The sequence below is a fragment of the Physella acuta genome, unplaced genomic scaffold (genome assembly GCF_028476545.2).
Source record: "Physella acuta isolate Inbredline_101_S28 unplaced genomic scaffold, ASM2847654v3 ptg001604l, whole genome shotgun sequence".
In the NCBI taxonomy this organism is placed as follows: Eukaryota; Metazoa; Mollusca; class Gastropoda; family Physidae; genus Physella; species Physella acuta.
The window spans coordinates 45,503-71,865 of NW_026733118.1; the positions used below are offsets into that span (position 1 = coordinate 45,503).

Sequence of the window (26,363 nt, forward strand, 5' to 3'; positions counted from 1 at the left end):
CCTGTATGTGGATACAACATCAAAACTTGTTCACCCTCCCCACACCACCACAAAACTCAAACACCCCTCCCCCCACACATCTTTCCTCCACCTATGTCACACCTGTATGTGCGTACAACACAAACCAGGGATTGCTGAAAGTGGCTACACGTTGTATCTGTTAGGAGGTCATCATTACCGTGCTCTTTATTTAGCACACCTAAGAGGCTCGTCTGTGTGATATGCATTTTTTTAAATGTATCCATAAAATTCAATTGTTACACTGTCAACTTTCAAAAGACGTGCATGTTTATTTCCGTCCTTCAAAAGACGTTTATGCTGGGGGTCATTCCTCAGCAGACGTCCGTAAACGTGGTCACTCATGCACCCCCCCCCCGGAGAAATTCACAGCCCCCCCCCCTCCCACGAAAATTTAGTCCGTTTCTCCCCCCCCCCCCCCCCATAATATCAGATGCCCATCCGGAGAAAAAAGTCTGAAAGAAACACTGGTCCATAGCCGTGGTCACTCCTCAGAAGACGCCCATTGCCGTGGTCACTCCTCCAAAGACGTCCACTTCTATACACAAAACAAAAATAATAAACAACCAATAAAAATGTGTAAAGTGTTCAATTTTAAAAATTTTACATAAAATTAAACTTCTAAAAATATTAAAACACGCGGTATGAATGAGAATATTTGTAATTTAATAATTTAAACAGTTTTAAAAGTTTCAACGTTAAGTCCTGTATAATAAGAACCAAGGATCGTGTGTTTGTGTGTGTGACGGGGGGGGGGGGTAACTTTTGTCAAGAGATTGCACTCTATTAACCTTTGTACGAGACCCGGAACTGCCAAGGATTGTGTAAGGGCTGGCGCAATTAACCCGACGCTTGTTGGTTTGATTAATTGGCTGAAATTAAGGGCGAGGTGATGAGAAATGTAACATTAAAAGTACTTCTTTATTTGAATAGAGAACAAATGAAAACCTTAGGTACGATTGGTACAAGAAAAGACGACATGTTTAAAGGTTAAGAATTTATTGCTTTAACTAGCAGAAAAAAGGATTTGAGTTTTCCATATCTATTAAAATAGACGTATATAATCATAGCCATAATCATATTTCATTACTTCGAAAAATCCCTTGCTTTAGTTATTAGTTCATGTACTGACAATCACCAACACAATTTTTAACACAATTTTACTTGTTTTCATTTATTCTTGTTTATCAATAGCATGTTTACTTTGTGAGAATGTGTTTTTCGGCTAGAAGTAAACTTATATTAAAATAAAATTTTACAATGTAAACATTTTTTTGATTAAGTAAAACACAACAAGAAATAAATATTTTAATTTATTTTAATTTACAAAAAAAACGCACTCGTGCTTCGTGACATATAAAAGACAGCAGAGAAGCGAAACACGACTAGCCTAGACCGCTGGTCTGCTTCGCGCATTGATCGATGCGCGCGCTACAAGTTCAGCAGCCCAACTCTAGCGAAGCGAGGTTGTGTTGTGTTTTTTCCTCCACTTTTTAATTTTATTCCTCGCGATAGCAAACTGCAAGAAGGTTATTGACTGTGACGTCGCAGTGTGGCCGCTGTTGACTAATGTCGCTAACCACCGAACCACGCTACGCGTACGGATTTGTCCAAAATTAAACGCACAGTGGAGACTTCTTCGCTGTCATTGTTTTTAACCACTGTTTTCATTAATTTGGATACAAATATCTTAACTGGCAACTTGGATAATAGATCTAGATCTTCTTTTATTTCCATGTACAGATGGATCTCAGTATTTTTTTAAATAGCATTCGTATTATTTGAAGAATTCAAAGGTAGGTTTTTGTTATTTTCATTGGGTTTTTTTTTACAATTACAAAACTTCGACGACTGCTGTGGTTTTGTGCACACATTAAAAATGGTTATTATCAGTTAATTACAATTTAATTATGTATATTCACTAAATTCGTTTATCCTTATGGATTTAAATTCTCCGTACTTTACTAAAAACCCCTGGTCACCTCAACGGTTTTTTTTTTACGCAGACATTAAAAAAAAATCTCAATTATAACATTGCTCTGTGATTGCGAAACTAAGAACCAATATACTTCCCCCCAAAACAAGTCCAACCCCACCCCTAACTCCCCCATATTTTACCCTTCTAAAATAATTTGGCCAGTGAATTCTCTGGTCTTTAGTTTCGATTGCAGCCATTTCCCCATGACGACATAGCCAGCGATATATAGGTCAGTGTCTTCCTTTTTTATTTTATTTTTCTCCAATGGATTCGGCCAACGAAATACCCATCGAATTTTCTAGTTTCTGATTGAGCAATCACGAATCCAATTGTATTCAAGCATTTGAAATTAAAATTTAAAAATAATAATAAATGCAGAAACCGAAGTGTGGTAGTTTGAGGTACTGGATTGGGTTCTGTCTGCCTGTTCGACCAAACAAAACGCTGTTCGATAAATCACAAAAGGTCAGCCGTTGTGAACTGTATTGACGGCTTGACCCACTTTCCTCCATCCAACGGCTTTGGTGTCGGGTGCACCAAATCCCGGACAGTGCCAGCGGAGTTAGGAGCTGGGTGGTGGGGGTGGGGGGGGGTGGTATTATGGGTGGGGTTGGGATGTATTGGAGGATCGTCACTAGTAAGTTAAGTTTCAATAGAATAATCCAGGATGCCCAATTGCCTAACAATTAATTCACTGTGTTTATACAATGTTAATTAATGTATGTCCTTATATGCGTTGAATGTATACTAGTTGATTGACTGCCCTTCCTCTTGGACACACATAAAGATGCTTGTATTACAGCTTGAATTATATACTATGGTTGTTGTGTCTATAAATATATTTTGCTGCTTAGAGAAGTTATATTTCTTGTACATCTTGATGCTAAGACTAGCTTTTGTTTCTACACATCTTGCTGTTTAGACAGTTGTAGTTGTATTGCTCCAGTATTGCTTCTTAGTTTAGGTTATGTGCTGTTAGTATATAAATTTAGCCCATTTTATGCGCATATATATATATATATATATATATATATATATATATATATATATATATATATATATATATATATATATATATACCCGGGGTGATTACCTAATTAATTACCATGTTATTAAAATGGTATATCAACACTAACGCTACTCGATCCTGGAGATTTAAAAATAAACTGATCACCTGTTCCAGCACTACGCTACACACATTTCCCCGTATAACTGTCTCATCGATTTTACCCCGAGCTCACGACTGTATAAAAAAAATTTTTACTCCTGAAAGTGGAACTCGTGGAGAAGATTCGTAAAGAGAAATAATCTTGCAGAGGTGGATAAAGTGGATTGCGTTCAGTTGTGGATGTAATGGATTGAGCTGGTCTGTGGATATAATAGAGTTGCAGAGTTGGATATAGTTGATTGAAGTTCAGAATTGGATATTGTGGATTGCTTTTAGAAGTGGGTTCATTGTGGATGTAATGGATTGAGCTCGGCTGTGGATATAATTTCATATTTCGATAAAGTTGATTGAGTTCAGAATTGGATATTGTGGATTACTTACAGAGGTGGGTTAGTGGATTGGAGTTCATGTGGATGTGTGTTGTTATGACAGACGTCATTGTTGATTGTTGTGGTTCACCTAAGACGTAGGCCTACATCAACACAGCCGAGTTATATAAAAAAAATTTACTCGTCCTTTTCTAAGTGGCGCTTTGTCTTAGAACGGCTAGTTAATTCGGCGTAAAGGGAATTGTTAATCTTTACTGCTAACCTAACCTTTGTCCTGAAGTTCTAGTACCCTAACATAACCGCATTCCCTTTGCTGAATGGTGACATGCGACCTTGCTGTTTGGTTGAAGAGAAAAGAGAAAAAATAATTAAAAACTGCATAACATTTTAGTCATATCTTTAGCAGTCATATAGCCCTATCTTTAGCTATCATATGCCCTATCTTTAGCTGTCATGTAGCCCTATCTTTAGCTGTCATATGCCCTATCTTTAGCATTCATATAGCCCTATCTTTAGCTGTCATATGCCCTATCTTTAGCATTCATATAGCCCTATCTTTAGCTGTCATATAGCCCTATCTTTAACAGTCATGTAGCCCTATCTTTAGCTGTCATATGCCCTATCTTTAGCAGTCATGTAGCCCTATCTTTAGCAGTCATATGCCCTATCTTTAGATGTCATATGCCCTATCTTTAACAGTCATATAGCCCTATCTAGCAGTAATGTAGCCCTTATCTTTAGCAGTCATATAGCCCTATCTTTAGATGTCATATGCCCTATCTTTAACAGTCATATAGCCCTATCTAGTAGTAATGTAGCCCTTATCTTTAGCAGTCATATAGCCCTATCTTTAGCTGTTATATAGCCCTATCTTTAGATGTCATATGCTCTATCTTTAGCAGTCATGTAGCCCTATCTTTAGCTGTCATATGCAATGTTCCCGCTAAGGAGGAAAAGCTAGTGTGCAAAAAGTATTTTCTCTGCGCGCTGTTCAAAAAGTCTTATACCAGGATATATTTATTTTACAATAATTATGATTTAAAAAGTTTTTAAAAACCCACGTTTTCTGATTGAACTAAAAAGTAGAAAATAAATGCTATACATCACAATAATGCAAGCGATCACTCTACTATAAGCGATGAAAAACGTGTGGCGCCGTGATTTTCTTACAGTATCTAATACTGTTGACTCTCTACAAGCTCCCTAATAAAAGTCAATAGTATTATCTAATCAATAGTAATATAACTTTTACTTCGGCGCCCCACGTTTTTCATCGCTTATAGTAGAGTGATCGCTTGCATTATTGTGATGTATAGCATTTATTTTCTACTTTTAGTTCAATCAGAAAACGTGGGTTTTATAAAACTTTTTTAATCATAATTATTTTCTACTTTTTAGTCTTTTGTCTGTTTGTTTGCATTAAAATCTTGTTATAGATTTTATCTTTTCGCATTCACATTTTTTTTGGGTAAACGAAGACAACTCGTAAAAAACACGTGCCTTGAACCCGTGTCGAGTGGGTTAGCAATCGTGTGCCCCACCACTCGACCATATCGTCTCCCCCATACTGGCCGCCAGTTGTTCCGGTTGTTTGTACACAAACACCACGTGAACACTACTCAGTAAGCAAAAAGAGGGAGAGTACCGAACCTTGTTTTCATCAAATTACAATTACTGGGTTATGTCCCTTTTCCCCCACGTTTTTTTAAATAAAAATATAGCGGTCTAAAATGATCAATAAAATGTTTCCATGGATCAATTTAGTAATTTTAACAATTGAATATTCTATTGTCACCGGAAACAAAGCTTCCCTGAAAATTTCAGCGCGCTAGCTAACTGGGAAGTGCCCGAAATTTCGATCGCAAGATTTGATTGGAAAGACGCGAAAGCAAGTTAAAGAAAACGTGGTAAAATCACTGCGCAGCAGCTCAAAACTACTGCGCGGCCGCGCAAACGCGCAGCTTAGAGGGAACACTGGTCATATGCCCTATTTTTAGCAGTCATATAGCCCTATTTTTAGCTGTCATATGCCCTATCTTTAGCACTCATGTATCTTATCTTTAGCAGTCATATAGCCCTATCTTTAGCAGTCATGTAGCCCTCCCTGCACTACAAACTTGTGTGATGAGATAAGCACTCGTATGTAATAATTGCTCATGTCTAATGAGATCACTCAGCTGTGAAGTAAACGAACTCTACGTCATCTGCCCCATGGATTATTATGTCTCAGATTATGAGTATGATTCAGACATTTTTATTTTAATAATCAAATTTAAAAAGGTACACACAGGCTCATAAAATACGTTTTGTTTTCGCAAAACACTTTAATTAAACGCCTTGTTAGTGTATGCATGGGTGGGGGGGGGATTGCCAATTTTATTGTTTAACATCCCATGCCCTAGTTTAACCCGTTCCAAATTTTTAACTATCACTTATCTTGGCGACAAAATATGGACAAATTAAACTAGATTCAGTAACGTACGCTGCGTGGTATACTATAACGGAATAGTAAGACAAAGTATCATACAGCATGAACAGAGAGCGACCTGACTTGATATGCAGACTTTCGTGCGTGCCAAAAACAGCACGCGTTACACACCTCTTGAGCTAAGCCGCTATCTTTTCATCATCCTCTCGTGTGGTCCAATTAAAAGTAAGTTATGTTACGACATTCCCCCAATTAAATCTCTACTTTTCTAGGAACCCATCGTGAGTGCTACGTCGTGTGCAGTCCGTGTGTTTGTTGGGGGTTACCAACAGCCGTCTGCAAAGCTGTACTGTTTGGCGCGGCGAGAAACTACGAGACTTGGCCGGTAGCTATGCCAAAACAAAAATAATAAAAATAAACCGATTGGGGTCACGTGTGAAAGGCCGAGCGAGCGAGAGGGAGGGAGATTTTAAGCGCGCGTAGTAAAACTACTCGGCGCTAGCTAGGGCGTTTTCTACATGGAGCGCCTGTGAACAGAGAGACGAGTTAAAATATTTTGTCTTGTTGCGCGCTGCGGTTTTTTTTTTATCTTTCGTCTCACGAGAGTGCCGCATCGGATAATCCAACCGCGCGCGCATTGCGTAATTTCATGACTGGGTTTTTACACAACCGACAAAGACAGGAGGCTGGGGGGAGGGGGGGGGGAGAGAAAAAAAAAACTAAAGTGGTGAAGATTTTTACTGTTGTAAACATGTTGATTACCTCGCGGACTTGCGTGAGCAAGGTCGAGATGAACAAAAAAAAAATTATTGCAAGAATGGAAGGTCTACGTTTTGTGTCTCCCGATGTTATTCTCAGTTTCTAGAATTATCCATGCATCATCTACTGGGCCTCGTTGTGACACTTTTAGTTTTAACCTCGTCTTGTGTTGATTGCGTCTAGTTTAGTTTTAGACATCTGTACCTGCTTCTATTGGTAAGTCCTAAATTTATTATTTTGACCTACATGTAGGATGAAATTACGGTTATTATCGATTACACATAACAACATACTGGTTGAGCTAGTAGACCTACCGCACGTAACGATATGTTTGTATGTTTACGGTTAGGGTAAGGGTTAAAATAATTTTAGACGTGATTTAAAATTTATTGGAGACCGAGACTGAGTGTTGTTTTAGATTTTATTACTAGAGTTCTTTTGTTGTTTTATTTATGTTTTGGTTGTTTTTGTTGTTATATTTCGAACAATTTATATGTGTGTACAACTAGTCGCCAATGTTACTTTTTAACCATTGCTTAACAACTTAATATCGGTTAGATTTTTTAAAACTAATGTATTTAATTTAAACTTTTTTTAAAAAATTAACCGAATGTAGGTTTGAAAAAAGGAATACGTTGAGCTTGAGAAATGAGGTCACATCGTCTGGCAACACGTCTGCTGAACATCTGGTCCTAGGGTCAACAGGTGGCTGTCTTTGGTCTACTTGTGTTGGTTGTTTCCCATCTCTTGTTGTTTCCCCTCTCTACTTGTATCGGTTGTTTCCCCTCTCTACTTGTTGTTTCCCCTCTCTACTTGTGTCGGTTGTTTCCCCTCTCTACTTGTTGTTTCCCCTCTCTACTTGATGTTTCCCCTCTCTACTTGTTGTTTCTCCTCTCTACTTGTGTCGGTTGTTTCCCCTCGAGTGAATCATTTAAATATCATCTGGTGAGGGGTGTTGGTCGAGTTGAAGTTATAACGGGGCACAATCACTATGAAGGAAACGAGGGGCGCTTTAAATTACTCTTTAAGTCTAATTGTTAGAAGGAAATCTGCATGTGAAAGGTTTTAGATAGATTTTATTTCATGTTGGAAAGTGAGGGGGGGGGGGGTGTGTTAGGTCACATAATATAAATAATTCACACTGGTGAGTGGGGAGGAGTCGCCCAAAAAGGTGTCACATTTGAGAGGTGAGTTTGTCCATAAATGACATTTTGTTTCCCCACCTATTTGAGTCGCTCTTCTTTACTCATCGCAACACCCCACCTAAAGGGAAGTCCCCCCCCCCATCTCCACCGAATTAACAATGTTTAATATATTTTAAGATAGAAAAAAAAATCATTTTTATTTTTAAACGAATGATGTCACGTTTCCAGACAATTCCCCGGTGACACATCGTTACCACCCCACCTCCCCCACACTACCTCCAATACTGTGAGGTGTGTGGCATTATTTGATGGCAGGCCCGTTTGAACATGTCCAAAAAATTCCCAAATAAAGACGAACTTAAAAAAAACCCACGGTAACACCGGTGAGTGTCGCGTCCAGTGGCATAGGCTGAAAATTGTCATGATGGAGGTGTCTGAATTTGTTCCGTATATATATATATATATATATATATATATATATATATATATATATATATATATATATATATATATATATATATATATATATATATATATACTGTTAAAATTATATATTTTCTATATAAATTCCATTTTGTTCGGGGGGGGGGGGGGTAGACTTTCTTCGAAGAGGTGCCTGGAAGAAACTTTGTTTTTGTATTAGGGTTAACAGGAAATTGATTCGCTTTGGCACATAAACCTAACCCTGAGCGTTGGCTGCCTTTATCAATTTTAGCTACATATATACCAGGATAATAATATAATTAACAAACTAAAATGTGACACGACAAACTCATTTTTCTGTTCAAACTGATCAGGAATAAGAAAAACGTCTTAGTTTATTGTTGGTATTAGCCATTCGGACAATCACGTGACTGTAGATAGTATAAATTTTAACATTAAGGTAAGGGTGGGCTGTCATTTTGTTATATATTGTGTTATATAGGTTAGGCACCGGTATAGAGCAATGCTTTATAACATCGCCTTTGTTTTAATTTATTCGTATTTTTGGAATAGAGTCTAGCTGGATTAATAAGTTGACAAGAATACTCTAAAATGACATGGATCCTATAAATTATTCGACTATTAATAACTTTTGTAGTACACAATTGTATCGTAGTTTATATGTTATTTTCAGGATGGGGGTCCTAAAATGTTATATGTGAAGAGTGGTGATACACCGAAAAAGTCAAATGTGTATGTATTATTTTCGTATGTGCACAATTTATGTGTGCCCCATAGAGAACCACAGTTGTGATTACGGGGCTATCCTTGTTCTAATTGAAATACTGCCTTATCACTTACATGACTTAAAAGGAACACAGCGTTAACCTTAAGTTAATAACCTTAAGTTAACTTAAAGCCTAACTGCTAGAGCTGTGTCCGAACTCACATCTTAGACAGTATCGATTCCGAATACTTGTGCTAACCTAGATAGAGTGTAAACAAGACGCTGGTATAAGATCGATACTGGTTTTATCGTGATGGCCCGGGAAAACCACTGTACTTTTAAACGTGTACGTCTGCGAGAGTTCTGTGGTGGGTAAAAAAGGCCAGTGTGTGTGTGTGTGTGTGTGTGTCTGTGTGAGTATGCGTATGTGTTTAACTGGCTGTGTGTTCTATGGTGAGTTAAATATGCCAGTGTTTATGTGTTTTAACTGGCTTTTGACTGGTGAGTAAAATATACCAGTGTGAGTGTTTCATCGGCTGTTTGTGAAAACAAAACTTAATGAGACAAGAACATGCAGTACATATTAAGCATAAAATGTAGCCTTACCTGTGGGAGTAATGTAGCACTATCTGTAGCAGTAGTATATCCCTATCTGTTGCAGTCGTGTTGCTCTACCTGCAACACTCATGTATCCTTATCTGTAGAAGGCAGGTATCATTATTTGTAGCTGTAATATAACCCTATTCGTTGCATTCATGTAGCCCTATCTGAAGTAATCATGTAGCCCTATGTGAAGCAGTCATGTAGCCCTATCTGTTGCAATCATGTAGCCCTATCTGAAGCAGTCTTGTAGCCCTATTTGATGCAGTCATATAGCCATATCTGTTGCAGCCATGTAGCCATATATGTAACTCTATATGTAGCAGTCATGTAGACCCATATCTTGCAGTCATGTAGCCCTATCTGTTGCAATCATGTAGTCCTTTCTGAAGCAGTTTTGTAGCCCTATCTGAAGCAGTCATGTCGCCCCATATATGTTGCAGTCATGTAGCCCTATATGTTGCAGTCCTGTAGCCCTATATGTAGCATTATATATAGCAATCATGTAGCCCTATATGTAGCAGTCCTGTAGCCCTATGTGAATTATAAGCGCGTGTAGTGTGTCCATAGTACGTCATGAGTCCACTCAGCTGTGAAGCACACGAATGACGCCCAAGTCTGTCACATCACTGAGGGATACGCCATGCGTTTATGATGACTCAAATTTCTATTTCATATTTTTAAATATTTTATTTTAAAATGTGAAAAAAAAAACCCAATGTAGATTGTCAATGGGTCATATGGGTAGATGAAGTAGAGTTTATAACAGAAGAGCAACCAGACATGTATCTGATGAGTGGAGGGTGGGTTGGGTTGATCGAACATCCGTTCCATACAATATCGCCGTGTTAATCCATGTTAGCAGTTGGGGTGGGGGGGGGGGGGGGAGGGGGACATTACAAAACTTTTTTTTTATTAAATCGCACCCTTTTTTAAACACATTAATTATACCAAAACGTAAACAAACATTTAGCAATGAATCACCAATCAGGATCGCAGGAATCTTCTGCCTGGAAGTGTTCCAAACATCACGCCGATGTGTGTGTGGTGGTGGTGGTGTGTGTGTGTGTGGGGGGGGTGTACTACTTGCAGATTGGGATCACATACAACTTCAAGCAGGCCACCTTTAAAGTGCACCTACGGCGGAGTGATATTTTTTGTTTGTACACTCCGGAAATGAGCCTCACCACCCACATGTTCTACATGTCAGCTGTTGTTATCTGCCCCACCACTGATTGCCAGATTTTGTTAATAAAATAAATATGGAAGATATTTACAACAACTAGTTTTCAAAAGCAATGAAAATAAGAGAATAAAGGAAACTTTATTTTCTATAATAAAAGAATTGGGCGCCAAGTATGTAAGAGATCTCATGAGCGAATAATGCTTTTATTTTTAAAAAAAAAAGCAAGTTTATATTATTTTAAAAATATTTTTAATGCATTTAGAAGCATGCTATTATAAAGGGTTTTTTTGTTGTTGTTATTACTTTACTATTTAGTAATTCGTTCATTATGGAGTCAAAATTAAATTTCAAAGACTAACTTAATGTCTAATTAGATTAAAAAAAATTATTGCATTGTCATCTAAGATTAATGTATCTGGAATGGGTGCATTGGATTTTCAACTTTCAAGCACACAGATATTGTGAACTGAACGAAACCTTTAACTTTAAAAAAATTGCTTCTTAAACTGTATTTAAAACATATTATTTAACCAGTGTTTCAAAATATTGAAGTTTATTTTAAACTTATTTAGTCTATGTTAACAAATATGCTCTTTAAATTGTTTTTCAAACGTATTTATTCTACGTTAAAAAAACTGGTTATTAACTTAATTGAGTTTCATCCTCAACATAATTAATATGACCCATCTTTTCAGTATGTTACATCTCACTAGTATAAGCATTTAAAATTGTAAAATGTCTTGATGCACATCTGAGACCGGAATTACGACGCCATCTCTTGTCAGCCCCCCCCCCCCCCCCCACACACACACTCAAGTCATTGCTTTTTACGTGTATGACAACCTTTCCCCCCCCCCCCCCCCGCGCTCTTTTTAACTATTATGGTCGTTCTGCACATCTGCATATTTTTGCGTTTGTTTAATCTTAAAGCATTATTTATTAGGGTAACCGTTATTTTTTTAAAATCTGAAGTATAGTCTCTGAAGTTAGTCTATTTTACTTTAAACAATCTCAAATATACTTACAGAAAATGTTTAATTTTTTTTTTTAAATCTGTGTTTTTAAAACAGAAAAAGTTTATTTTTAAAAACATGTGTTTTTTAAAAAAGAAAAAAGTTTATTTTTAAAAACATGTGTTTTTTAAAACAGGAAAAGTTTATTTTAAACACTTGTGTTTTTAATTAAAAACATGTGTTTTAAAACAGAAAAAGTTTATTTTAAAAGCAGGTGTTTTTTTAAAAACATTGCATGTTACAGTTATAAGACGTTAAAAATGTCTATGCACTTAAGTTTTTATTTGCATACATGAAAAAAATTAATCGAACAATCGAAGCCCAACTCACAATTTACATGTTTTCTGCATTATCTCTCAACCCTATATACTATATAGAAATTCAAATGGTGCTGAATGCCACATTAGGTAGTCTCTGGATTGATGACATGACATTAGTTTTTCCTTACATCAATTTAAAAAAATTGACTGCAATTAATCTACTACAAATATCGCAGCGATTTTAAATATTCCTTGTTTTTAAGTAGCCTTAAACATTATTTTAACAATTTATTATTAAAACACTTTATTCTATAATTACACATCATATTTTTAAAACCCATGATCCATTTTGTATTTTGCTTTGATCCTTTAAAGACGTTATAAATACATTCAATAGACCTCTCAAAACTTAACTTGCAATATACAATATCAAAATCATGTGTTGTGTAAATGATTGATGTTTGTTCTTTTCGGCAATGTCTGTCTTTTTATTAATATCAAAAGTAGAAAATAGAATGCGTTGAAAGAAAAAGCTTTTTATTGTAAAAATATGAGCGCTTGATTTATTTAATGTCTTCGTTTCCCATATCAGAAAAAACTGATGCATAGTATTAAAACATTTTTTTAAACTAAATGTACTGGGAAGGGAATGGGTGTTTTTTTTTTGTTGGTGTTTAAGGCCGGTGTTTTTATTTTATTCGGGCATTAGTCGCATTCATGCACGTGTCCATTCGGGCATTTGTCGCATTCGGCCAAGTGTCCATTAGGGCATTTGTCGCATTCGGGCAGGTGTCCACTCTTGCATTTGTCGCATTCGGCCAAGTGTCCATTAGGGCATTTGTCGCATTCGGGCAGGTGTCCACTCTTGCATTTGTCGCATTCGGCCAAGTGTCCATTAGGGCATTTGTCGTATTCGGGCAGGTGTCCACTCTTGCATTTGTCGCATTCGGCCAGGTGTCCATTAGGGCATTTGTCGCATTCGGGCAGGTGTCCACTCTTGCATTTGTCGCATTCGGGCAAATGTCCATTCGGGCATTGGTCGAATTCGGGCAATTGTCCATACCCCATCTCCCAATTTTACCACGTTCCCTATATCGTTTTGTATAAATTCTACAAACCCGCATTTCTAATACTAAGTTTCGCACTTAAGATTAAATAAAACTACTCTAAAGCAACTGTTATTTATATAAGTAGCTGCCCCAATCAACTCGGCTGCACCATGTTTCCAACCCCTAGAGCAGGCCCTCTTGAAGTCTTGTAGTTTACATTTCCAGTTTTTTTACTTTTTTTCGCAATATTATTCAGTTGCAGTACAAAATCGTGAAAGTTAACGGTTTTTTTTAACATTTGAGAGATTGCTTTCTAAACTTTGCACTTGAGTGCTTACATAATCTAAATTTATAAACGAATAATTTTTAAAGGCAATCATTAAAATTTATTCAAAGATTACAAATATAATTTTTTAAAAAAGATAATTAACAATGTGGTACCGTTCCGTTCGGTGAGCTGGTCTCCTATAATTTTTATTACACGTCTTATAGCTTGAAGGTACACTAATTGGAATGTATATAATAATTTGCGATATAATACGGTTAAAATTAATATAACATTGATACTGGTTGAACGCCTTTTAAAAAAGGTGGGGGGGGGGAGATGGAGGGTAAACTTAGATCGGAATAGAAAGTATAAATATGGTACAGTTTTAAAAATTTAACACCGACTTACTATTTTATTTCAACTATTTCTTGATAATTAAAAAGGCAAAAACAAAACACGTATGACAATGTTTTATAGTAACGAGCTTTTAAATGGTCCAACAAAAATCAGTTGATGTTATTGTCAAAGCTTTAGTCGCCCAAAAAAAAGTTTATCGATGCCGTCATTACACAGATTTCAGATAAGTCCAATTTTAATATTTTAAAAAATCGTGTTTCGTTTCTTAACAATTCTGACATGGTTGACCAAAAGATATGTGGTGTGGGTTACTTAACCACTCCACCTACTCCATAACCAACAGCTACAACATCACCGCAGCCTTTATGATCCCCGCAGTGGATAGGTCAAACACATTTTTTTGCTAAACTAAATAAGACAAGAATTGAAAATCTACTATATAAAGCTCAGTTCTGTATGTAATGCATGTTTGTCGTTGGAATTGTATGAATTTAAGTGTTAGAAAATTATCGTGCGCATTTGTCTAAATTTATGAGCTAAAAAATTACTATTGAAAGTGTTGGGAAATAATTTTCATTTTTCAAATTATAGTAATAATTGTCGGCATGTTCATTAAACACAAGTTTTAAAAAAATATCATCTTTTACAAAAATTCTAATTATGTCTTTATTTAGTCCTATAGCACTTACTTCCCTTTGATAAATTAGGAAAACAAAATTACTTCCCTTTATAAAACCATTGCATTAGTGGGAAATAATTTACTTTTTAATTACTTTGTTTTGGTGTTGGGAAAAATTAAAAAAAATAATTACATAATTAGCGGGGATTGATCAAGTGCAAATGTTGTAGGTATTTTACGGATAAGCTTGGAGTATTAAAATTGTTCATTAAATTGAAACAGGCGCGTTCGTTTAAGTGAGTGCAAAAGACTATGAATAAGCTGGGGTACTATAGTCGTTTATTAAGCTAAGATTAACTAGCGATTCCGTTGGGTTTGCGTTAGTGGTTGCGGTTTGATTTAGTTCGTTTTTGCTCTTTCTTTTTTCGTTTTTGTTTGTGTTTTTTTCTTTGGGTTTGTATTTGTGTTTTTGGCTGGTTTTGCGTTTGGATTTGGTTTGTTTTCGTTTGCTTTTTCGTTTTTTTGTGTGTTGTTATTGGTTGGTATTGGTGTTTGTGGTTGTGGTTGTTGTTAAGTTTTTGTTTTCGTTTGCTTTTTTGTTTGTTTTTTCTTTGTGTTTGTATTGGTGTTTGTGGTTGTGGTTGGGTTTGTTGTTAGGTTTTTGTTTTCGTTTGTATTTGTAATTGTGTTAGCGTTATGTTTGAGTTTTGTTGTTTTGGTTTTGATTGGTTGTGGTTTGGGTGGGCAATGCCGGGTTTATGATACTTACTAAACACACAGGTAATGGTCTTTAACAGGAATGTTTTTCACAGAAGCCAGAGCAGGGCCTGGCCGGGACGGCTAGTACTTTATAATGATGATTAAATCTTCCTTTGTTTAGCACAAAATTTTGTTCCTTAAATGTTTAAGTTTCATGATTGACCAACGCTTTTACTATAGAAAACAATTTTATTTCTTTGTTTTTATTTTTTGTGTCCTGCTGTTGTTGATGTGCCCTGCTGGTGGTGGTGTGTAATCTGCGTAGTGTATTACCACCATTCAGTGGTTCTTTAAAAAAAAAATTCTGGAGGAGCGGGTATTGGGAGGGCAGACACTGTTTAAAGTAAATAGTATATATTTTCTATATAAATATTTTTTTTTATTTCGTCCGGGATAGGGTGAAGTGGACGAAGTCCTTCCTCCTCCCCCCCCCCTCCCAAGAAGCAGAGGCGTAGCGACCCTTCCCGGCGCCTGGGGACAAACTTTCAATTTGGCGTCCCCCCCCCTATATTTTTAATATTTATAATGCAAAACTGCAGCTAAAAATTTTTTTTTTTCAACCCATTCTGGCGCCCCCTAGGTTCGGCGCCTGGGGACATATGTACCCCCCCCCCCCCCCCATCGCGTCGCTACGCCTCTGCCAAGAAGAATATAATTGCTTAAAAGAAACTCTGTCACCGTTTATCTCTACCAATGAAATATCACTTCTTCCCACCCTTTCGTATGCAGTCTCTGTGAGGAGAAAAGTGTTGTTTTTTTCATTGGCATCTTCCTGGAATGTACGCATTTTCTTAACGTAAAACTCAGACAGTGACTGTGAAAACTGGCCTTTGTCTTGTGCGCCTTACTGCTGGCGGGATGAACGAGGAAACGACCCCCACGATTGACTTTGTTGACTTAGGTACATGAATGGCCTGTGTGAGTTTACCTACATCTCGGAATGTCACTTCGCCCATGCTCCGGAGCATTGTCTAGCTGAGAGGTAGGGGTCGCCGTGTTTGGCTATTTAAAACAAGCCAGGGTTGCTACGGTGTTGAGGACATGTTTGCAATGATTGTACGTTCATTTGGGTCAAAGGTTTTGTGACGGCGATGTGTGTGTTAGAGTCTAAACCTTTCTGAGCCATCTCACCCCCACCTCTGCTCAGCCACACCATCCCTATGTGAGCCATGTTATCGTAATCTCACTTGAATCATTTCCCGTCACCTTAGTTGAGCCATCACCTCTATCGTTTATGAGCCATCTCATCCCAACCACTGCTGAGCCATCTTCTCCTATTCCACGCCCTTTGACCTAACTACCCCCTCCCATCACACCCCCTCACCCCCCCCCCCACACACACACCATTATTGTTTCTTTAGAAAAACTTTCACACTTTCTCTGGGAGTGGTACACATACATTTCCGGGGAGGGGGGTCGACACTGGTTAAAATATATTTTCTCTATATAAGTTAAAAAATAGTTATATATATTTTCTATCTATATCGTCCGAGAAAGGGGTGCAGCACTATCCTTCCCCCCCCCCCTCGAAGAGGTGTCTGAAAAACTCTCCCCACCCTACCCACCCTGGGGCCATCCCGCCGTTATAAAATTCCATTACACACGGGTGTGGCACACACACACACACAACCAGATCCAGAAACACGCCCGACCTTCACCTTTGACAGATAGAAGAAAAAGATTCCCCCCACACCTCCAGCCCACATCTGTTTGGGGATTTCCGATATTATTCCTGGACTTACTGAAACATCACTGGGTAAATAAACAATAGCAGAGATTGGTTCATCTCTAGCGGTACTAAAGGTACATTAAGGTATGTCTGAGGTTTAACTTCTCTGAATTGTCTAGTTTATATTTTCTCGATACGCTTCATATAGTGTCACTACGTTCTTGATGTGGCAACTACACAAGGTATGTATTTCACTATGTGTGTGATAAAGTGAATATGTCGTGTTCACATATAGGTGCGGCTTAAAGCCAGGATGGGCCCCGTCTATCCATACATATTAGGTCATATGTGTCGCGTGTTTCTTCACTGTCGTGTGTAGTGGAGCTGTGCCTTCTCTCCCGTACATTGGCACAGTGTGTCACGGACCCATGTGTGTATCGCAATGTGTCACATACAGTGTGTAGTGGAACTGTGCCCTATCTCCCGTACATTGGCACGGTGTGTCACGGACCCACAGGTGTGTCGCAATGTGTCACAGAGCTACATTGTGTCACAATCTGTCTTAGGGTATCACAGGGTGTTGCTATGTGTCACATGCATGCTGTCTCCAATGCATACACTGTGTCGCAATGTGTTACAAGTAATGTAGTGTGTCGCAATGTGTTAAATGCATGCAGTGTGTCGCAATGTGTCAAATGCATGCAGTGTGTCGTTATGTGTCAAATGCATGTAGTGTGTCGCAATGTGTCAAATGCATGCAGTGTGTCGTTATGTGTCAAATGCATGTAGTGTGTCGCAATGTGTCCCATGCATGTAGTGTGTCGCAATGTGTTACCTGCATGCTGTGTGTTGCAATGTGTCACATGCATGCAGTGTGTCGCTAGTGTCACGAGTCTGCAGTGTGTCACACCGTTTCTAATGGTGTTACAGAAGGTCCCACTGTATTTCTCTGTTACGGTATGACATAATACTTGACCAGCCCAGTGTTTGCACCGTTTCATTCGTCAAACTAGGTGTCAAGAAACTTTTAGTGGGGGAACCACTTTGTCACGTAAACTTTAACAAAGGCTAGTTCGTTAACTAAATTCAAATATTTTACCGTAATTGTTTTAATAAATAAACGCGACTGCCGAATTCATGCAGGTATACACAGTAAATATTTGAAGGTACTACAGTATCCGCCTACCTCTGTTGGAATATAAGAAACACCAGCCTCTGATTTAACTTTCCTTTAAGAATCGCCTACATAAGAAAAGCTCTCCATGTCATGTCTATAAAAACAATCCGGTTTTCACAAGTTGTCATACATTGGCTGAATCCTCCACCCCTCCCCATTTTCCACTTCTAATATTTGACATAAATATGGATAAAGGCCGCCATATATGTTACATAATTAATACGTATATTATCCACAGCTGTTTATAATCTGTTCAATTGAATATGTAAAAAATGGAGGAAAACAATTTCAATATGCATTCAGTCGCCATGTGGAGGTCAGTGACCTTGGGGACTGTATGGCCTCAATCACGCGGCGGTTCTGTCTCGTTTATCGAACGCTTTGTGTTACCATTGGCAACCAGAAGGTTGGTGTTAAGGCACGGTCAAAGGGACTGGCTGGCTACACGGGTCAGGTTAGGGTTGGTGTTTAGGTAGGTTTAGGGCATGAGTCAGGTTAGGGTTGGTGTTTAAGTTTAGGGCATGGGTTAGGTTAAGGTTGGTGTTTAAGGTAGGTTTAGGGCATGAGTCAGGTTAGGGTTGGTGTTTAAGTTTAGGGCATGGGTTAGGTTAAGGTTGGTGTTTAAGGTAGGTTTTGGGCATGGGTTAGGTTAGGGTTGGTGTTTAAGTTTAGGGCATGGGTTAGGTTAGGGTTGGTGTTTAGGTAGGTTTAGGGCATGGGTTAGGTTAGGGTTGGTGTTTAAGTTTAGGGCATGGGTTAGGTTAAGGTTGGTGTTTAAGGTAGGTTTAGGGCATGGGTTAGGTTAGGGTTGGTGTTTAGGTAGGTTTAGGGCATGAGTCAGGTTAGGGTTGGTGTTTAAGGTAGGTTTAGGGCATGGGTTAGGTTAGGGTTGGTGTTTAAGTTTAGGGCATGGGTTAGGTTAGGGTTGGTGTTTAGGTGGGTTTAGGGCATGAGTCAGGTTAGGGTTGGTGTTTAAGTTTAGGGCATGGGTTAGGTTAAGGTTGGTGTTTAAGGTAGGTTTAGGGCATGGGTTAGGTTAGGGTTGGTGTTTAAGTTTAGGGCATGGGTTAGGTTAGGGTTGGTGTTTAGGTAGGTTTAGGGCATGAGTCAGGTTAGGGTTGGTGTTTAAGTTTAGGGCATGGGTTAGGTTAAGGTTGGTGTTTAAGGTAGGTTTAGGGCATGGGTTAGGTTAGGGTTGGTGTTTAGGTAGGTTTAGGGCATGAGTCAGGTTAGGGTTGGTGTTTAAGTTTAGGGCATGGGTTAGGTTAAGGTTGGTGTTTAAGGTAGGTTTAGGGCATGAGTCAGGTTAGGGTTGGTGTTTAAGTTTAGGGCATGGGTTAGGTTAGGGTTGGTGTTTAAGTTTAGGGCATGGGTTAGGTTAAGGTTGGTGTTTAAGGTAGGTTTTGGGCATGGGTTAGGTTAGGGTTGGTGTTTATGGTAGGTTTAGGGCATGGGTTAGGTTTGGCATTTAGGTTTATGGCATGGGTTAGGTTAGGGTTGGTGTTTAGGTAGGTTTAGGGCATGAGTCAGGTTAGGGTTGGTGTTTAAGTTTAGGGCATGGGTTAGGTTAAGGTTGGTGTTTAAGGTAGGTTTAGGGCATGGGTTAGGTTAGGGTTGGTGTTTAGGTAGGTTTAGGGCATGAGTCAGGTTAGAGTTGGTGTTTAAGTTTAGGGCATGGGTTAGGTTAGGGTTGGTGTTTAGGTAGGTTTAGGGCATGGGTCAGGTTAGGGTTGGTGTTTAGGTAGGTTTAGGGCATGGGTTAGGTTAGGGTTGGTGTTTAAGGTAGGTTTAGGACATGGGTTAGGTTAGGGTTGGTGTTTAGGTAGGTTTAGGACATGGGTCAGGTTAGGGTTGGTGTTTAAGTTTAGGGCATGGGTTAGGTTAGGGTTGGTGTTTAGGTTTAGGGTATGGGTTAGGTTAGGGTTGGTGTTTAGGTTTAGGACATGGGTCAGGTTATGGTTGGTGTTTAGGTTTAGGACATGGGTCAGGTTAGGGTTGGTGTTTAGGTTTAGGGCATGGGTCAGGTTAGGGTTGGTGTTTAAGGTAGGTTTAGGACAATTCTCAGGTTAGGGTTGGTATTTAAGGTAGGGTAAAGGCATGGATTAGGTTTGAGTTGGTGTTTGAGGTAGGTTTAGAACCTGGGTCAACAACATTTGTTTTAAAAACATAAATAAAAGCTCCATTTGGTAAACTTTATCTCCTAAATTGTAATGAGTCATTACACAGGACTAGTTAACCTAAATTTTAATGCATTCTCCATTTTAATGGAGTCATGATATAAAACTAATTATTCTACATTTTAACGCATTTGAAATCTAATATACAAGACCGTTATTCGAGATTTTAATAAGTTAGAGTCATTATATAAGACTAGCTATCCTACATTTTAATTCGTTAGAGAGCAATTTATAACTATTTTAATTAATGCGATAAAATGCATATTTAGTTCTGATACCGTAAAAAAAAAGTGTACACGTAGGCCTACATCTATATGTTTTTTACATTCATGTTTTAAACATTCTTTCCTAAAAAGTCAGTTTTTACTAAATTTGTTAATTGCTGGTTTTATGCACGAGTTACGACTACTGACTGCACACAGTAAGTAGGGAGGGGGGGGGGGGTCTTGTGAAAACGTTTTGAAAAACTAACTTTGGATTATAAATATAAGTCAAATATATTTTAAATTCCATATGATTTAATTAACCGTACATTTGATTTTTTTTCTTCAAAATCTAATTTTCGATTGACTTATCTGAAAATTTTAATGTGAAGATTTTTCGACAAGGATTAACATTATTAACATTAACTTCTATTAAGTAACATCGGATGAGATTAACGAACGGGATCACTGGTGCATGTCCACGCACGCTCAGACTTTCCCCATCACGCCCGTGAGCCGACGTTGACAGATTCCAGTGTTTGATTAACGTGATTCTGCCAGCAGACGACCTAGACTTGTAAATATTTAACACCCGCAAATACAGAAACGCGGTGGCCGTAGGTGTGGGTTTATCCCCAACTCTTGTTTTAGACGAGTGGTCCCGTTACGCCGTTACATACACAGTTATGTAACGACTCGCTGGTTTGTAGGTAGATTTGAAACTTACCTGTGGGTTAAGTTCACCTGTCGGATTAACGTTTACCTGTCGGATTAACGTTTACCTGTCGGGTTAACGTTTACCTGTCGGGTTAACGTTTACCTGTCGGGTTAACGTTTACCTGTCGGATTAACGTTTACCTGTCGGATTAACGTTTACCTGTCGGGTTAACGTTTACCTGTCGGGTTAACGTTTACCTGTCGGTTTGGCGTTTACCTGAAATAGAAATAACGTATTGTTAGTTGGAGTTAACGTTCGTGTGTCCAGTTTTGAATGAATACATACCTTATTTTTACAAAGCTTTTATCGACAGTGAGTTTTGTTTTCTTTAGTTTTGAGTCGTTAAATTGCATATTAACTAGACATGCCGTATTGCCCGGGGGAGGGGGGGGGGGAGGGGGCTTGTAACTTGAAGGGCGATTAAGTCTCGCTCTAAATACAAAAAGTGTTATGCTTAAATTAGCCGAAATTTTACATGTGAAGTTACCAGCTTTGAGTTGTATAATAAACACCTGATTTAACCATAAATCATAAACCAAGTTCTAGCCATAATGCTACTGATATTCCAGTGCTAGTCTTATAAAGGGGAAGTTAGAGGATACAAGCACATTGTTTATTTACTTGACGGGATGTGAGAGGATATAAGCACCTTGCGTATTTCCTCTATCGTTTGCCGAAATATGCACTACCTATAACATTGGTACTTAACAGTTTCTTGAGGTACCGAACCCCATCACTTTTACATGCGCATTCACTGAACCCTCCTTAGTTTTTATATCGCCCGCACTGACAAAATCCGATCGTGAATAATTTGAGTCAGTTGTTTCTTGATCTCTGCCGAACCCCTGAGACTAACTCACTGAACCCCAGGGGTTCGATCGAACCCAGGTTAAGAACCACTGACCTATAAAAAGAGTACATCAGTTCTCCACGATGTAAATAAATGCTTTAACTACACCAGACCTGTTTGGTTCATACATAAAATAATTGCTCTCTACATTTGTTTCATTTTTTTCCTACTATTTATTTGCCTCTTATGTTACCCCAATGAAGCCTTGTTACATAAATGTAGCTTTAATGTGCTCCAAATGTTGCCTAAATGTGTATAAAAAATGTAAACATTAAGTTTTTTTACCCCACAGGAAGAACAAACAACAGCCAGCGGAGGTAACCCATTCTTCGTTTCACCACGATTTTCAAACGTTGTTTTTATAACAAAAATCTACATCGCTACATCACTTAAACTCGAACATGATGCAGCGTTTGTATATAATATAGAGTGACTTAACTGCAGGACAACATTGAGGGACTATAATTATTCAAAGACATCTTTTCTACCGCAGAATCCTGTGAGTTTTTTTCAAACGTGGATTATCAAAGTGGATATTTCACCAAAGAACTTTGTTATTTCTGTTATGGTAGCAATGTAATTGTTTAAAAAAATAATTTTACATGTTTTATGTGACGAGGTAATGTTCTTCGGATACTGAAAAAAAATTCGCATGCAGCGTCATAAAACCGATCGTCCGAAAGCGACCGCAAGATGATCCTATTGTAGACTACAAAAAAGAGGATTCATTTCATTCCCCACGAAGGTCACCACGCGCAACGAAGGTCACCACGCACCACGAAGGTCACCACGCACAACGAAGGTCACCACGCACAACGAGTGTAAAATCTTCGACGCCGCGTGCGTTGAATGCGGGGATGGTCCCCCGCACAGGGCTGCCATGCCCTCCCCCACCCCGCTTAGCAACAAGACCTCCCCCGACCCTGGCGCCTTCGGGGAGAGAGACCCGCTGACCCGGGCATCCAGTGATGAGAGCGGCAGGAGCCTGGGTCAGGAGCTCGGATCTGCTGGACAAGCCCTGACCCTGGGGACAGGAGCCGCAGGGACGAATCCGGCCACGGTCGACACGACGTTGGCTGTACGGAAGCGGGACGGTATGGGTGTACAGGTAGGTTGGGCTCTAGGGCTGGGTCACCCAGTGGCCTCGCTAGGTCGGGCTGGATGGGTAGATTTTTGATGGGGTGTTTCACTTTAAGCTGGATGGGTAGATTTTTGATGGGGTGTTTCACTTTAAGCTGGATGGGTAGATTTTTGATGGGGTGTTTCACTTTAAGCTGGATGGGTAGATTTTTGATGGGGTGTTTCACTTTAAGCTGGATGGGTAGATTTTTGATGGGGTGTTTCACTTTAAGCTGGATGGGTAGATTTTTGATGGGGTGTTTCACTTTAAGCTGGATGGGTAGATTTTTGATGGGGTGTTTCACTTTAAGCTGGATGGGTAGATTTTTGATGGGGTGTTTCACTTTAAGCTGGATGGGTAGATTTTTGATGGGGTGTTTCACTTTAAGCTGGATGGGTAGATTTTTGATGGGGTGTTTCACTTTAAGCTGGATGGGTAGATTTTTGATTGGGTGTTTCATTTTAGGCTGGATGGGTAGATTTTGATAGATGTTTCACTTTTGGCTGGGTGTTTCACTTTTGGCTGGGTGTTTCACTTTTGGCTGGGTGTTTCACTTTTGGCTGCTTTTGGCTGGGTGTTTCACTTAAGGCTGGACATTTCACTTGAATTGGTTGTTTTTATCTGGATGAGTCTTTTATTTAAAAAAAAAGTCCAGCCGTATCTGTCTGGCTGCATTGCTCAATTCAGATTTTTTCTTCTTTAAAATTACCTTCAGATTTTCTCAGCATATGCATAGGGAAGTTAAACAAACCAAGTTAATAATGTAAAAACGCAACGCATAGCTCGTGATTCCTGTTCAATTATGAAATGTACATTGATGATGTAGAGAATTTACTTTTACTTTTACCAATGTACACATAATCGTATACAGCAAAGGTCGACAGTTATGATACTTTAATCACACACTGAATACTCCATCAAGACCATAATAATAAATAACACCAGCCATTACAATTAACAACACCTTTGAATCTAAACGTAATCCTAAACATAAAAATAAGGATTATAGGCTCGATATTAATGATTCACACATTTTTTAATGTAGCTATTTTAATTTTCATATTAAAAACCAGCACGATGTGATACACAATAAATGGTCAATGTAAATGTCATAAACTAATGTTGACAGGAGGTGAAGCCGCTCAACAGGTTTGACTTTGGCGATTTCTACCCGGACGGCGGGTGGGGCTGGGTGGTGCTGGGTGCCGCCACAGTTGTCCACGCCCTCTGCAATGGCTTCCACCTGGCCTATGGCACCCTTTATCTCTCCATACAGAAAAAATTTCGAACTTCGGACATTTCCACAGGCAAGTCTAATATAGAACCTTATTTTGACATATATATACATGTATATATATATATATATATATATATATATATATATATATATATATATATATATATATATATATATATATATATATATATATATATATATATGTATGTATATATATATATATGTATGTATGTATGTATGTATGTATATATATATATATATATATATATATATATATATATATATATATATATATATATATATATATATATATATATATATATAATATACATATATATGTATAATATAATATATACATATATATATGCATATATATAACATATATAACACATATAACATACATATATATATATATATATATATATATATATATATATATATATATATATATATATATATAAGTATTTGCATGTGCACATAAAAAATTAATTAAAAAAAATTAATTTACATAAATCAGAATTTCCTTTTTGTGGACAAGCTATATCATTCAGTCTTAAGATTTGCAACTTGTCCACATTACAACATGGTTAAGATCCATTTTTCGGAACTAAATTCTCCTTTACAATGATATCAACGACCTTTTCTCTTCTCCAGCCTGGCTGGGCAGCCTCGGCATCGCCGTGTCCCTCTTCATCTCCCCCATCGTCACCATCATCTGCCGGAGGAAATCGCCGCGCCTCTTCGCGGTCATCGGCGGCCTGATCAGCGCCCTGGGCTGCCTTTTTCTCGCCTTCTCCACCCAGCACGAGCAGCTGTTCACCAGCCACTGTGTCGTCATGTCGCTAGGCAGCGGCTTCACCATCGTCACGGCCAACATCATGGTGGGAAGGTACTTCCGGCGGAAGCGGGAACTCGCGGAGATGATTCTGGTGGCAGGAAGTGGAGTTGGAGCTGCTGTCATGTCCACCCTCTTGAGGGAACTTATTTGGTAAGTTTATTTGAATTCAGGTTTTTTGTAAGATTTTTAATTTTCGATTATTTGGTAATATTGTTTATATTTGTTAATTAGTAGGTTCAGGGTTGTTTTTACGCTAGAGTCCCCACAATAGAATTTTTTTTAATCGCGTTAGGTTACTCGCAGTTAATTAATAATAATTAAAAATACACATTTTTTACTAATGTCAATGCTAACCCAACTCCCCAACCCAACTCCCAACCCCAACCCTAGTCCTACCATACGCCAAAGCCTATTTCTAACCATAAAACGAGTCGAGATCATATTACTGCTAACAACCTAGCACACCTGTTTTCGGAAGAGTCTATTGTGGGACTTATGTATCCTCAATCATCCGATTGTTTAAACTCATATTATTTGGTGAGAAAGGTTGTTTCAACTCAGATTATTACTTTTTAAATGTTGGGGGATGGGTAGCATTAAATTACTTAAATAACCTAAATATTTTATAACATTTGACACTGTAAACGGTCAGAAAATCAACTCTTGTACTAAGGAGCGCATACGTTGAATTTGAGAAGCATTCACTGATTAGACTTGGCAGTGAATGTTGAATGTAAAATATTATAACTTGCGTCTTCGCGAGTCCAATTGCAGTAGTTAAAAATTGCAGTAGTTAACAATTGCAGTAGTTAATAATTGAATCAGTTAACAATTGCAGTAGTTAACAATTGCAGTAGTTAACAATTGCAGTAGTTAACAATTACAGTAGTTAACAATTGCAGTAGTTAATAATTGAATCAGTTAACAATTGCAGTAGTTAACAATTGCAGTAGTTAACAATTGCAGTAGTTAACAATTGCAGTAGTTAACAATTGCAGTAGTTAACAATTGCAGTAGTTAACAATTACAGTAGTTAACAATTGCAGTAGTTAACAATTACAGTAGTTAACAATTGCAGTAGTTAGCAATTGCAGTAGTTAACAATTACAGTAGTTAACAATTGCAGTAGTTAATAATTGAAGTAGTTAACAATTGCAGTAGTTAACAATTGCAGTAGTTAATAATTGAAGTAGTTAACAATTGCAGTAGTTAACAATTGCAGTAGTTAATAATTGCAGGAGTTAACAATTGCAGTAGTTAATAATTGCAGTAGTTAACAATTGCAGTA

The 26,363-nt window shown here is 38.1% G+C and overlaps 1 protein-coding gene across 1 annotated transcript; it reads left to right on the forward strand.

Annotated features, from left to right (window-relative positions):
* Window positions 1-1,485: 1,485 nt before the first annotated feature.
* LOC131929279 (monocarboxylate transporter 14-like) lies at window positions 1,486-25,225 on the forward strand (the record flags this gene model as incomplete). The annotated part of the gene is made up of 4 exons (XM_059285363.1): window positions 1,486-1,814; window positions 22,173-22,988; window positions 24,130-24,307; window positions 24,892-25,225. Coding segments are annotated over exons 2-4 (740 nt in total), but the record flags the coding sequence as incomplete, so codon positions are not given.
* Between the last annotated feature and the right edge of the window lie 1,138 nt (window positions 25,226-26,363).